Source organism: Nelumbo nucifera, chromosome 5 (assembly GCF_055504915.1).
Source record: "Nelumbo nucifera cultivar China Antique chromosome 5, China Antique-T2T, whole genome shotgun sequence".
In the NCBI taxonomy this organism is placed as follows: domain Eukaryota; kingdom Viridiplantae; phylum Streptophyta; class Magnoliopsida; order Proteales; family Nelumbonaceae; genus Nelumbo; species Nelumbo nucifera.
The window spans coordinates 1,854,358-1,867,587 of record NC_142653.1 but is presented as its reverse complement, the minus strand read 5'-3'; the positions used below and the strand labels follow the sequence as shown (position 1 = coordinate 1,867,587).

The 13,230-nt window shown below is 40.4% G+C and overlaps 1 protein-coding gene across 1 annotated transcript; it reads left to right on the top strand.

Moving 5' to 3' along the window:
- The first annotated feature begins 3,793 nt into the window (after positions 1–3,793).
- On the top strand, positions 3,794–11,899 carry LOC104603753 (ubiquitin domain-containing protein DSK2b-like). Its single transcript, XM_010267870.3, has 8 exons — positions 3,794–4,554; positions 7,988–8,764; positions 9,304–9,518; positions 9,599–9,712; positions 10,285–10,343; positions 10,713–10,741; positions 11,180–11,269; positions 11,361–11,899. The coding sequence occupies exons 1-8, from the start codon at positions 4,323–4,325 to the stop codon at positions 11,507–11,509; spliced, it is 1,665 nt and encodes a 554-aa protein (XP_010266172.1). The 5' UTR covers positions 3,794–4,322; the 3' UTR covers positions 11,510–11,899.
- Positions 11,900–13,230: the final 1,331 nt, after the last annotated feature.

Genomic DNA, 13,230 nt, shown 5'->3' with positions numbered 1-13,230 from the left:
ATCTAAACTCTATCCTTAAATCTTAAATTTAAACCTTGAACTCTAAATCCTTAAACTCTAAACCTTATACCTCTAAATCATAAAATCAGTATGTAAAATGAATGTGATATGATGCATGTCCCCATTGTGGTAGGGGCCAAATATTTTCCAATCATTTTCACTGGCCCTCAAGGCTTCTTTCAACACGTGACTAGCCTCTTTGAATATTTGTTTAATAACAAACATATGCAGTGGTGAGATGCCTGGTGGGTGAGCTAATATAGCTATTACAAGTCACAATCCCGTAAAATGCTGGGTACAGTGGTGAGCTCTTCGGGGTTGTCATATGGTGGTCAGTCTGGCTAAGAGGCGAGCTGCCCGTAAGTGGCGAGTTGCCTGGTGGTGAGCTGCTTGGTGGCGAACTGCCTAGTGGTGAGTTGCCTGTGCAGTGCCTCATGGTGGCGAGCTGCCTGTAATGAGCAGCCTATGGCAAGCAGCCTGTGCAGTGCCGAGTTGTCTAAGTTGCCACTTGCCAAGCTACACGATGGCGAGTTGCCTAGTTGTCAAGAGGCTGCATCTAGTTTCCATAAGGCACAAGGTGTCACAGTGTCACTGGAGGGCCAAATCCGCCCTCATCATTTGCCCCCCACTCTCGAGATGAAAGTAATTCGGCAAAGGGAGTAGATTTCTCCTTTTGGCCCGTAATTCGACAAGCCCGTAAGCGCTGATTCAGTTCCTTAGGCTCTGGGAGCGACTTATAGTCCACTCTTGTTGATTTTGTCCATGCCGAAGAGGTGACTGGGTCTTAAGTGCCCATGCCGAGGAGGCGACTAGGACTTGTGAAGTGTCAAGCTGCCTATGAGGTGCCGGGCTGACCAGGTGCTGAGCTGCCTGTGAGGTGTCGGGCTGACCAGGTGTCGAGCTGCTTGTGAGGTGTCGGGCTACCTGTGAGGTGTCAAGCTGACTAGGTGCCGAACTGCATGTGAGGTGCCGGGCTAACTAGGTGTTGGGCTGCCTGTGAGGTGTCGAACTGCCTGTGAGGTGTTGGGCTGACCAAGCGTCGGGCTGCCTATGAGGTGCTAGGCTGACCAGGTGTCGAACTGCCTGTGAGGTGCTGGGCTGATAAGGCGCCGAGGTCTCTGCCAGTTCGGTACTTTAGCCCTTAGGTTCTGGGAGCGACTTGTAATCCACTCTCCTTAACTTTGCCCATGCCAACGAGGCGGCTGGTTCTTGTGCACTATTGTGGCCCTTAGGCTTTGGAAGCGACTCATAGTCCACTCCTAAACTTTGCCCATGCCGAAGAGGCAACTGGGTCTTAAGCAGTATCGTGGCCCTTAGGCTTTGGAAGCGACTCATAGTCCACTCTTAAACTTTGCCCATGCCGAAGAGGCAACTGGGTCTTAAGCAGTATCGTGGCCCTTAGGCTTTGGAAGCAACTCATAGTCCACTCCTGAACTTTGCCCATGCCGAAGAGGCAACTGGGCCTTAAGCGATGAGGAAGTCTTTTATTAGTTCGTCAGTTCGCGCCTGGGCCAGTACGCCAGGTTGGCACCCGTGCCAAGTCGGTGCATGTGCTAGGCCGCCTGGTGGGCGCCTTAGAGCTATGATTGTGCTGCATCCGCCTCGTAATGCGAGAGCTTCAGTTTCTTTGAGTTCATAAAAAAATGGAAACTATAAAGCGAGAGCTTCAGTAAAAAGTGAGGGCTTAGCTTTTTGGGAGAAGAGGACTTAGCCTTTTGTAGGATGAGAGCTTAGCTTTTTGTAGCGTTATCCCACAAACGACGCCAATTGATGTAACCGTTTTTGGTCACGTATCATTTTTTCTTGGTTAAGTACCTCGTCATCCCGTCTACTCCCATGTGGCCGATGACTCAGAGGTTGAAGTGGAGCTCCCTGCTGTAGTGCAGCCTGGCTGCTCCTTGCAGGATATGATCTACTCATCTTTGTAAACGGCGGGAACTGGTTGCTTGCAAGGACTGAGTCAGAGGACTAGGGGTGCAAGGACCAGTTACCAATGGGAACTGGTTGCCTACAAGGTGATCTAGCTACCAACAACGACGGGAACTGAACCGACTACTTCCTGTTGGAGATGATTTGCTCCTCTTTGTAGACGGCAGAAACTGAGGGACCTGCATGAATTGAATCAGAGAACTCGGGGGTGTTTACCCGGCGAGGTCGCTCCAATGGCTAAATCAACACTCAGTAGTGAGCTAAGAATGATATTAGAGAATGAGAGAGCTAGAGAGTAGGGGCTACAATCTCCCCTTTTTTGCCTCTTTTCGCATACCTTTTCCCTTGAGGGGTGAGATCTTTATATACTGGAGTCCTCGTGGGTTTGGTGGAACAGTTCCTGGATTCCCGCTGTGATGGGACCTGCTTTCGCGTTAGGTGGGCATAAAGACACGAACCAGTAAGGTTGCCCATTTCCGCCTAAATCGGTGAGTGGGTGAGTTAATATAGCCATTACAAGTCACAATCCCGTAAAATGCGGGGTACGGTGGTGAGCTCCTCGGGATTGTCATACGGTGGTCGGTTTGACTAGGAGGCGAGCTGCCTAGTGGCGAGCTGCCTATGGCTGCTGCCTGTGCAGTGCCGAATTGTCTAAGTTGCCAGGCTACACAATGGTGAACTACCCGTGGCAAACTGCCTGTAAGTGACGAGCTACCTAGTTGTCAAGAGACTGCATCTAGTTGCCATAAAATGCGAATTGTCACAATGTCACTGGAGGGTCAAACCAAAAGAAATTACATAATCTACAAGTCTCCATAAGTCAAGTGCACGTAGACAATTGACATACGAAGGAAGATGCAACATATGTAGACAAAAGTTTTTGAAGGACTTACATCAAGATTCGTAAGTTTTTAAATGCAAGTCAGTCGTCCATTGCTTCACACAAAGTTGTTGAAAGCAGGGGACCTTCGCTAGTGGAATAAAATCGGGAAAGATACTATTTTCATCTATCTCATTGGCAACAAGCTTAGGATCCTCTATAAGAGGATTCGCAACTATGTCGTCACACATCTGCATTAACAAGCCCTCAGCAACAAGCCTAACATCAAGACTATCAAGTTTTGCAACGATGACGAAAACTCTTTTTTCCAAGCATTTTCCAAACAAAAAAGCTCATATCTTTCATCATCCGTCAATCTGAACTTACAAAAATGTTTTTTGTTTTATAGGAGATGCACATATATACATATTTATATAAAGAGAGAAGTCAAATATAGAGTGAGAGAAGAGGGAGTAGGAGAAAATATCAGAGGAAGACTTACCCTGCCAATTTCTAGGTCTGAGTGTGTTGGGAGGAAGATGACAATGAACAGTAACTTCGGCCATCTCATATTTAAAAGAGCAATTTGGTCAAAGAAAATGATTTTTTCCCGCTCACCGTTTTATCATTATTTTTAAAACAATACTGATTTTGTCATATGACCAAACTTGGTCATTTAATTTGTAAAAAATCACTGATTTTTGAAAAGTTAAGAAGGAATAGTCATCGTCATGCCAAACATAACCTAAATCATTTCTTATTTCTTATTAATTTTAAGAAAATCATTTCTTATTACTTTTTGGTCTACTCCATCCTTCTAAGTTCTAGCCCCTTTCAACTTGCCGATCACTTCTTATAGGCGCTCTCGATGATTTTTTATATAAAAAATATATCAATTGAAATACTCCATGAGGATTAAAAAACTCTTCTGCTGAGTTTCGAGGAAACCGAGGGTTTTATACACAGATTTGAGAATTTCGCTGACGTGGCAAATTTATAACTGTCCAATAAAATATATTTCAACTCTCTCCTATGATCTGCACAACATCCCACTCCCTTTCAATGGGGCCTACGGGCGAAAAAAAAAACATGGAGTTGCACAAACTTATTCATCGTAATTCGTAAAGGAGAACTATAAGACCAAAATATTTTTTTCCCGTTTTAGGTGAGCCAAGGCATCTGATCCCAGATTCCACCGATTCGGCGACCCCCCCTCCTCTCTCTCGTTCTCTTTCTATCAACTCTTTATTTTTTTTTTCTTTATTTTTCTTTTGCACAGAAGGAACATATATTTATTATATTCTTTTCTTTGGTAAGAAACATATTTATATATCCTCTCCCTTTCTTCCCAGAAACTATTGTATCCTCACCCCGTGTTTTCGACCGTGTCTGATTTCTCATTTCTCTGTAGTCTGTACCAATCCGTTTCTTTAGTTTTCTCGAAAGCGGCGTTTGATCGTGTTTCTAGGGTTAGGGTTTTATTTTTCTTTCGATCCTTTTTTTTTTGTTATTGTAATTATTTTATTCTTTCGTGCCTGGGGATCGAACCTCCCGTTGCAGGGAGGGGGAAATTATGGGTAGCGATGGAGATTCCGGTGATGCGGCCGATTCGGGTGTTGGCGGTGGAGTTAACGTTAACATACGATGCTCCAACGGCTCGAAGTTCTCGGTGCAGGTTAACCTTGAATCGACGGTTGGGGCATTTAAAACTGTTCTCGCGCAGAATTGCGATATCCCTGCTGAGCAGCAGCGGTTGATTTACAAGGGTCGGATCTTGAAAGACGATCAAACCCTAGAAAGCTACGGTATGTTTCTTCATATGATCATTCTCTTACTTCTTCATTTTTTTACCCTATGATTAGGTATTATGTCTTTAATGTCGTTACTGTTTTAAACGTTGGTATTGAATTCGTGTAGGGTTTCATTTTTTTGGTAGCATCTGGTTTTCTGTCAGATTGGTAATCGTATATTACATATTCCTTTTTCTATTCAATTTTCTTTTGCTTTCGTTTCTGATAGTTAGATGGAATAACGAAGAAACCCTAAAATGTTAAATGCTTTGACACGTTCTTATTCATCTACTGTGTCTTAAATCCAGTTGTTTCAAAAATTCAACTTGTTTATTTCTCTTTCGAGAAGGACCGTTTCCCTTCTCATTTTTCTACTTGATCAATAGAGGGAGAGGTTTTTGCTTTGCTAAGAAGCAAGCAGGAAGGGAAGGAGAAAGGGGGAGAGATATAGAAAGAGTTAGGTTTATGTTTAATAAGGAGTCTAAGGAGGAAGGGTGTTAGAACCTTGTTGAACACAGGCAATGTTAGAACCTCACTGTATGTATTATCTTTCACCCTTTCTTTGGTTGAAGGCTAAGTAGTATATGTGAGGGAATCTCCTTCTGCACAGGTTGCTGTTCAAGTTCGATTGCTATTCATAATCTCTCTTCAGTTCAGGTCTATAGTCCTTTGGTTTTGAGTCATGAATCTAATTGTGAAGACGTGATTTCTATGCCGTGTTTAACTCTCTGACTGTCCTTACACGGTTCCATTGTATTGTAACTTTTATAGTGATTAGTGACCAAAATAAGGTATTCTGATCTTTTGATATTTGTGAAAGAATGGTGGAGCTTATTATAGGTGCAGGGTTTTAAGCCCAACAATTCCGTGGAGGAGCAATTTTTTTGGCAGATACGATATTTTGTCAAATGAGACTATAGTGCTCATCTTTGTGGCTTACTCTAAGCTCAAGGGAATTTGGTTATAGTTTACTTTGTAGTGTTGTTAATCAATCCTTGATGGACATTCTGTGGTTGAAATAGATGTTTTGGGGCTGGCTGCCTTTGGAAACAAAGGAAAAGTATTTTTTTTTCTAAAATTAATCCTTGGGTCTGTTACTGATTAAAATAAAATAAAAAAACACAAGGCCCCAATTTAGGCTTTGTGTTTTGGGCTTAAAGTGTTTTGACTTTGGATTATGTCTTTAAAAGAAACATTTATAATCACTTAAAACATTTTCTGTCACATTTTTGTTCACCACAGCCTAAAGCTCAAGAACAGAAGCTTAACCAAACATAGCCTTAGTTCTAGTAAGTGGTAACTCCAACTTCTGCCATCAGCAAGGCTATTGGCAGATCTAGGGAGTTGGGATCCAATTGAATGAGCAGTTCATGTTGAATATCAATGGTCCTTTTTAATTGCATAAGGTCCTATTAACCATAAGATCCAGATGAGAACCAAGGTTCTTTGTTTGGTCTGCTGCCTTGGGTAAATGTTTTGACTTGTGGCATGCTTATAAATCAGGCCGGTTGTGTTATTTGTGTTGCTGAGTTAGAGATAGCCAATCACTTTTCTTCTGCACTGTCAATTTGCAAATAAGGTGTGGACTGTAGTTCTTGAGTCTTTTTGGCTGGATTGGCTGCTTCCTGCTCTCTATCCTCTACTTTCTTGAAATGAGAAAAATGGTTGTTCGTTTCCTCTTATCTCTTATCTCTTAAAGTGCAATCATACAACTTTTTGTTTTCCAATGATGCCCCCAAAAAGACAAACAAAAACTCTCATATATGGGGTCAAAACGGATATTTGATAATTTTCGGAATTCAGAATTTAGAATTCAGAACAACATTCTTTGCATTCAGAGTTTAGAAGAAAGAAAAGTTCACCAATACCAATATACCTTTTAATGTAATTATTGCACTTTCAGATGTCAGACTTCAGAGCAAACGAACAGGCCCTAAGAGAGGTAAAATCTTTTGGGGCCTAATTCCAATGGCTGTCTTTTGGTGCATCTGGAGAGAAAGAAATGCTTGAATCTTCAAGAATGAGATCTTGGATGAGTAGACTGTATTGTGCAATATCAAGGAATGCTTTGCTCTTGGATGTCAATTCATAGGGATCTAAAGGGCTGGGCTATTGCAGATTTTTTACAATGACATTTTGTTTTTTTGTTAATATCTTTGCTAACAAGCTGTATGACACACACACACACACACACACACACACACACACACACATATATATATATATATATATATATATATAGAGTCTAACTGCTATTAATACAATTCAATACAACACCTTTTACAAAAAAAATTAATCTTTCAAAAGCAACCTTTCTGCTTGCCAGGATCTTTGAATGTAGTGAAATTGTTTGTACTCCATGCTGAAATGTTTGTTTTGCAGTTTTATCCATCTAATTGAATCTGTTTACTACTTTTGAGTGTTGATATAAATTTGTTAAACTAACATTTGTTGAAAACAATAAAATAATTATTTTTAATGGGAATATTATTGATTTAAAATGTAACTCATCAGATCCATATTAATGAGGGTTTGGCAAAAGTTTTAGTGCTGGCTGCCAACCTGACACAACCCTCCTCTTTTGTCCAAGCTTGGGACCAGCAGTGTAAGGCAAACTCACATTGGTGGGGTTTGATTAAATATGTAACTAATGTTTATTTATAAAAGAAAGAAAGTAAATAGCTTTTATTGTAATGACCATAGTTGATGATAATGGTATATGAACACGTGAAAATGTCAACTGGTGCAGTTGGTAAGGTTTACGGCTTGTAGTGGAGACTTGGGATTGAATCCTGCCTTCACCAGGGTTGGGGGTTTGGGCTACCCCCTGTTATGTAGCCCCATAAATAAAAAAGTGTATAATTTAACTCCATATTTTTTACTGTAATCGAATTTATAATAGCATATGAAGAGATGAAATCATTTCACTTTACCTTGACAGATGTACTGAAATTATAAACTGAAGTTTATTTCACTCTATATATAAACTGTATATAAACAAATGAGTGTATATAAGCATAGAGCAAAAATTAAAGAATAATGAGGATGAGATAGCAAAGAGAACAAACCTTTGTCAAAATATAAATTAAAATGAACGGTTCAACTGTTTAGTCTGATCTGGGTCTGACTATATTAGAATTATTTCTCTTTCGTTATTGCTGTTCTTGGTGTTGCTTTTGTTAAGTGGCTCGCCTGTTTTTGGTATGGTGAGGGGTGGTGTAGTGGACAATAAATTCTTAAGGAGACCGGACAAGAGGGTGTTGATCAGATTGGACTTGGAGATACCCAATGAGGATTCATTGGTGATATTGCGTAGAGAAGTCTGAATTTTATAGGAGTGATATTTTTGAGAGCCAATGTTTTGGTTAATGGCATGGTTATTTAGAGGGTTCTTGTAGTTGTATACTTGAATGACATCAAATCTATGTGTAATCTGGTACTTTGACAGGTTTGCAGGCGGAACACACTGTTCACATGGTTCGTGGTTTTGCCCCATCTGCATCAACCAACACTGCTGCTGCCTCCAATGTTGGAGGTCCAAACACCACCACTGGTGTCACTAGGGGTGTTAGTTCCACTGAAGGTGGTGGCTTTGGGGGAGTTGGTCTTGGAACATCACTATTTCCTGGATTTGGTATCAATGGACTGGGTGGCAGTGGGGCATCTGGTTTATTTGGAGCTGGACTTCCTGAATTTGAACAAGTACAACAGCAGCTGACACAGAACCCAAACATGATGAGGGAAATAATGAACATGCCTGTAATTCAGAACCTAATGAATAACCCTGACCTGATGCGCAACTTGATTATGAGCAATCCTCAAATGCGTGATATAATTGATCGTAATCCTGATCTTGCTCACATACTTAATGATCCCAGCACACTAAGGCAGACATTAGAAGCTGCAAGGAACCCTGAACTCATGCGGGAGATGATGCGGAACACTGACAGGGCAATGAGCAATATTGAATCTTCTCCAGAAGGTTTCAATATGCTTAGGCGCATGTATGAAACAGTTCAGGAACCATTTTTGAATGCAACAACCATGGCTGGAGATAATGGAAATGATCTGGGGTCAAACCCGTTTGCAGCACTTCTAGGGAACCAAGGTGCTGGCCATGCTAGAGATCGATTGGCCAACCCTTCAACCACTGGTTCTGAAACAACCACTGGGTCTCCTGCACCAAATACTAATCCACTACCTAACCCATGGAACAGCACTGGTGGTAAGCTTCAATATTTTGTATGCTATATTTACAATAGCTCTGGATCTGATGTTCTTTCTCTCTCCAAATTTATTGGCAGATTTTTTTTTAATTGAAAGAATGCTATTTAAACAAAAAAAAAAACGCTAATCCTGGAGCACCTAGCTCTTGGGAAGCTGGAAATCATCTTGTGAAGGGGTGACAAAATCCTGATACTGATAGAACCTTGAGCAATAGGCATTATGAATAATGAACCCATAATATCTATGACTTGTGGATATATTCAATTGAATGGTCCTCTCTAGTCTCATCTTAACAGGTTGTCTATTTCCCTGTTGCTAAATCTCTTGAGGCAGTATTTATATTATTCCCTTTTCATTAAGCAGATACATAAGGTATTGCAAAGATTTGTATCTGCTTTGCTTCAAGCCTCTGCACACAGTTGTTTCGGAAAACAAAAACAAAAAAACGATCCTATTCATATCCAGAGCACAGTAGATCTCTATCCTTTAATACTACTTCTTTCTCAAGGAGTTTCATGACTAACTGTTGTCTTGCAGCTGGAGCTGGACAAACAAACACAACTATGAGGTCAAATCCTGTTGTGAATGCAAGGGCACCTGGTATTGGTGGTTTATCTTCTCCTGGTCTTCCAGAGATGGAACGGATGTTTGGTGGTATGCAGGATCCCTCTCTATTAAACCAGTTTATGCAAAATCCAGCTGTGTCACAAATCATGCAAAATCTCCTTTCCAACCCTCAGTATATGAATCAGGTAGTAGCCAAACTATGTTTCTAACAGTTAGTCATTCCATTGATTTTTTCCTTGTCTTTAATGTTTTTTCTTGATTTTAGATTCTTGGTCTGAATCCACAACTGCGCAGCTTAATGGAATCAAACTCTCAGTTAAGAGAAATGATGCAGAACCCGGAATTTCTTCGTGAATTGACTTCTCCTGAGACAATGCAGGTAGCATAACTTTTTAAGTCTAATAGAAATTTTACTTTTTTTTTAAAAAAAAAAGTTGGATAGAAAAATTAGCAGTCATAGATTTGTGCTTTATCAAACCCCAAATGCTTTTTAGGGGAATCATCCAGTTGCTGGCAAGCAACATCGATAAATATTCTGCTGGTTGGAATGTAGTTTGTCTGACCATTGTTGATGATTGTGGGTTTTTCCATTTTTACTTCTCTAAAGTTTCAGGCACTTGAGGTTTCAAATGGCAAGATTGTCTTTGAACTCGGTGATATTGTTGTTACTCAGTGATGTTGCTTGCCAGCAACATCGAAAAATATTCTGCTGGTTGAAATGTAGTTTGTCTGACCACTGTTGATGATCGTGTTTTTTTTTTTTTTCCATTTTTACTTGTCTCTAAAGTTCCAGGCACTTTAGGTTTCAAATGGCAAGATTGATGGTCTTTGAACTCAGTGATATTGTTCTTACAATTAAGATGACCTTCTTTTTTTGATCAATAACAATTAAGATGACCTTTGAGCTCTGCCTTTATTTAGATTGCAACTTATTACTTCTATATTGTGCAGCAAGTTTTATCTTTGCAGCAGGCGCTTCTGTCTCAGCTTGGTCGGCGACAGTCAACCCAGTAAGTTGGATTGTTGGATTTTGTGTTGGAAATGAAGTCATTCTAGATGACTCCAGAAACAAACCTCTCAACAGTTATTGTTATCATTCCTTCCATTCCACTTCTGATCCATTTTCTATGATGGGTGTGTGTATTCTCATTGACCAAGGAAAACTGATGCAGTAGTTACATTACAAACTACTTTTTGTGCCCATTTGATGAATAATGTCCAAATGTAGTGCTTATTAAATTCTTCTCGCCAAATTTGAATGGATTTGTTGCTTAGGATCATTGGCAGAAGTTGTTTCTAAGTATGGTAGTTCAAAAATTTTGCTTAGTCGGTCTTCTCTTCTTCTGCTGGTTTAATTATTGGATTGTGTTCTTTTACAGGGAGCTAGGTCAGACTGGTTCAGGTGCAGGTATGCAAGACATTTTCTCCCTAATCAAGTTTCTTGTTTGTAGCCAAGTGTTTACTCTCTTTGACAGAACAGCTGCATCTGTTATTATTTTATTACTTTATAATTTGGAACTCTTGTAAACAATGGTGTCATGTGTCGTACTTGCATTGTCCACCTGATCAACATCCTAGCCCCAAAATTGGCCTAATCACATTCTTATTAGAGTGAAAATAGTTAGATTTACAAAAAAAAAAGAGAAGAAATCCGTTGGCCTGTTCTTGAGCGATTCAGGTTGATTTCGGACCTGGTATTGCCCTAGATTATGTCTTTGGTTGCTCAACATCTACTTAATCAAGAGACCTTGTTATAGGACAAGTATTATGCTATCCCATTTACATGGTTTTTCCCCTGTTTTCTCTCTTTTTTTTTGTTATTTCCTTTTTCTTATACCCATAACAGGAGCGCCGAACAATACGGGATTGGAGTTGTTGATGAACATGTTTGGTGGGCTTGGTGCTGGTGGTTTGACTGTTCCCAATACACCTGATGGTAGCCATTCTCCCATGTTTATAACATCAGCGTCCACTATTGTTTTTTTACCGCATAAGGCTCAAGATATCATTTACTTTTGTTTCTGTAGTGCCACCTGAACAACTTTATGCGACCCAGCTGTCACAGCTTCAAGAAATGGGTTTCTTTGACACCCAAGAAAATATCCGTGCATTGAGTGCTACTGCGGGGAATGTCCATGCTGCAGTGGAGCGACTGCTAGGAAACCCGGGTCAGTAGTAGATTTATCTCATCTGGTATGTTTATAATTAGTCTGCGTCACTCATTTGGGCCTGTAAGATGAGCCAGTTTGGACACAGTTCCAGTTTCGTAAGATGGCAGATCAACGTGCGGGCACACATTCCAATCCCATTTTGGCCATTAATAAGTAACACACTACTATTATTCTAAGAGTTATCTTGTTGGTGACTTGGTGTAGACTTTGAATTATCGGACCAGTAGCCTGCCTCTCTCTCTCTCTCTCTTGAGAGATGAAGACTCGTTATCTTGTATATACACATTTCTAAGATTTGGCTTGTGAATTGTTTGCCGGAATTATGGGCACATATTTTGTTCATTGTTCCTGCTTTTCTTTATTTCCACATACAATTTATTTTCTTTTTTGTGCTAGCACTTCTGAAAAAATTTAAGTTCATATTTGTATATAACCGGATGGTGGTTGGACTTGATTTTTCTGATCCCCATCAGAGTCTGACTTTACCGGTTAGCAGCTGGTATCTTCAGGAATTGATGCCATGACGAAGGAAATTTTGTGTTAATTCCATCCTTTTTAGGCAAATTTCTTTGTTTTTTTTTCTCTCTCAAGATAAGGTAAATTTTGATTAAGCATCAACAGCGGCGTCTCCTTCGTGGTGTTGTACAAAATGGACAAAATTAAGGGAAAATCTATGATGCGCCACCCATGAATTTTGATAAATAACACGTGATTGGTTATTAATTGACAGGTCAGACGTTTTTGAGATACCATACCTTTTTCATATCATAGTCGAACCTCAAAATTAATCCTTGTACATCTCCATCTTTGACCCACTCTCATGGTCTCAGCTTAACCAATCCGTCATTTGTTTTGGGTAATTAATCGGCAAGTCCGCGACATTAATTCAAGGAGTGGTCATTGTTCGGAGTTAGTTCTCATAGCTTAACCTTTTGCAATTATACATTGGGAACAATTTTAGAGTTCACATCTCTGCCCCACAACGCCCCACAGCACAGCACATTCTTACCGTCTATTGGGCGGAGATGTGAACTCACATTTTTATACTTATTTTTTTATAGAAAGATACCTCAAATGAAGGGCTGCAAGGGACTGTGAGGACCAAATCCTATTTACATTTCTCTGGTGATCATTTCAGATTCTAATTTTGATTGGAGCAAGTAGCCGTTTCTTTTGACAAATTGGGGCAGATCATTCAAACATCCGGCCAAGGCTAAGCCATGCCCACGCATAAAGTAATGAAATCCAAGTGGGTGGGACCACCCAACAATTAAGCTATGCTATGGTTTTGCCACGTCTTTTTTTTATATCTTCAAACCCATAGAAACGATATAACCTAGGCACTACTTTACTTGAACGTCCAAGTAACAACAACCTCCCATCAGCCAATGGATTCTGGGCCCATTATAACTATGTTTTTTTTTAGACCGGATATGCTCCTCACACCTGGTGGCTCACGGGTGCTTTACACGCACATCTTATCATGCATTGGGGAGATGGGATCTGCTCTCACATAGGGGCACCTCACAGGTACATCTATCGTGTATTGAGAACATCTCCTGTGAATAATAATTTATAAGTAGGGGAGATGTTCCCAATGTATGATAGGATGTGTGTGCGTGGAGCAGATCCCATCTCTCCATGCATGATAGGATGTGCGTGTGAGGTGTAACCCTGTGTGAGGAGCAGATTCTATCTCCCCAATGCATGATAGGATGTGCGTGTG

Coding starts and splice junctions, on each gene's coding strand:
- LOC104603753 (XM_010267870.3), top strand. CDS start 4,323: ATGGGTAGCGATGGAGATTCCGGTGATGCGGCCGATTCGGGTGTTGGC. Junction 4,555..7,987: donor TCAAACCCTAGAAAGCTACG/GTATGTTTCTTC, acceptor GTACTTTGACAG/GTTTGCAGGCGGAACACACT. Junction 9,519..9,598: donor ACCCTCAGTATATGAATCAG/GTAGTAGCCAAA, acceptor TCTTGATTTTAG/ATTCTTGGTCTGAATCCACA.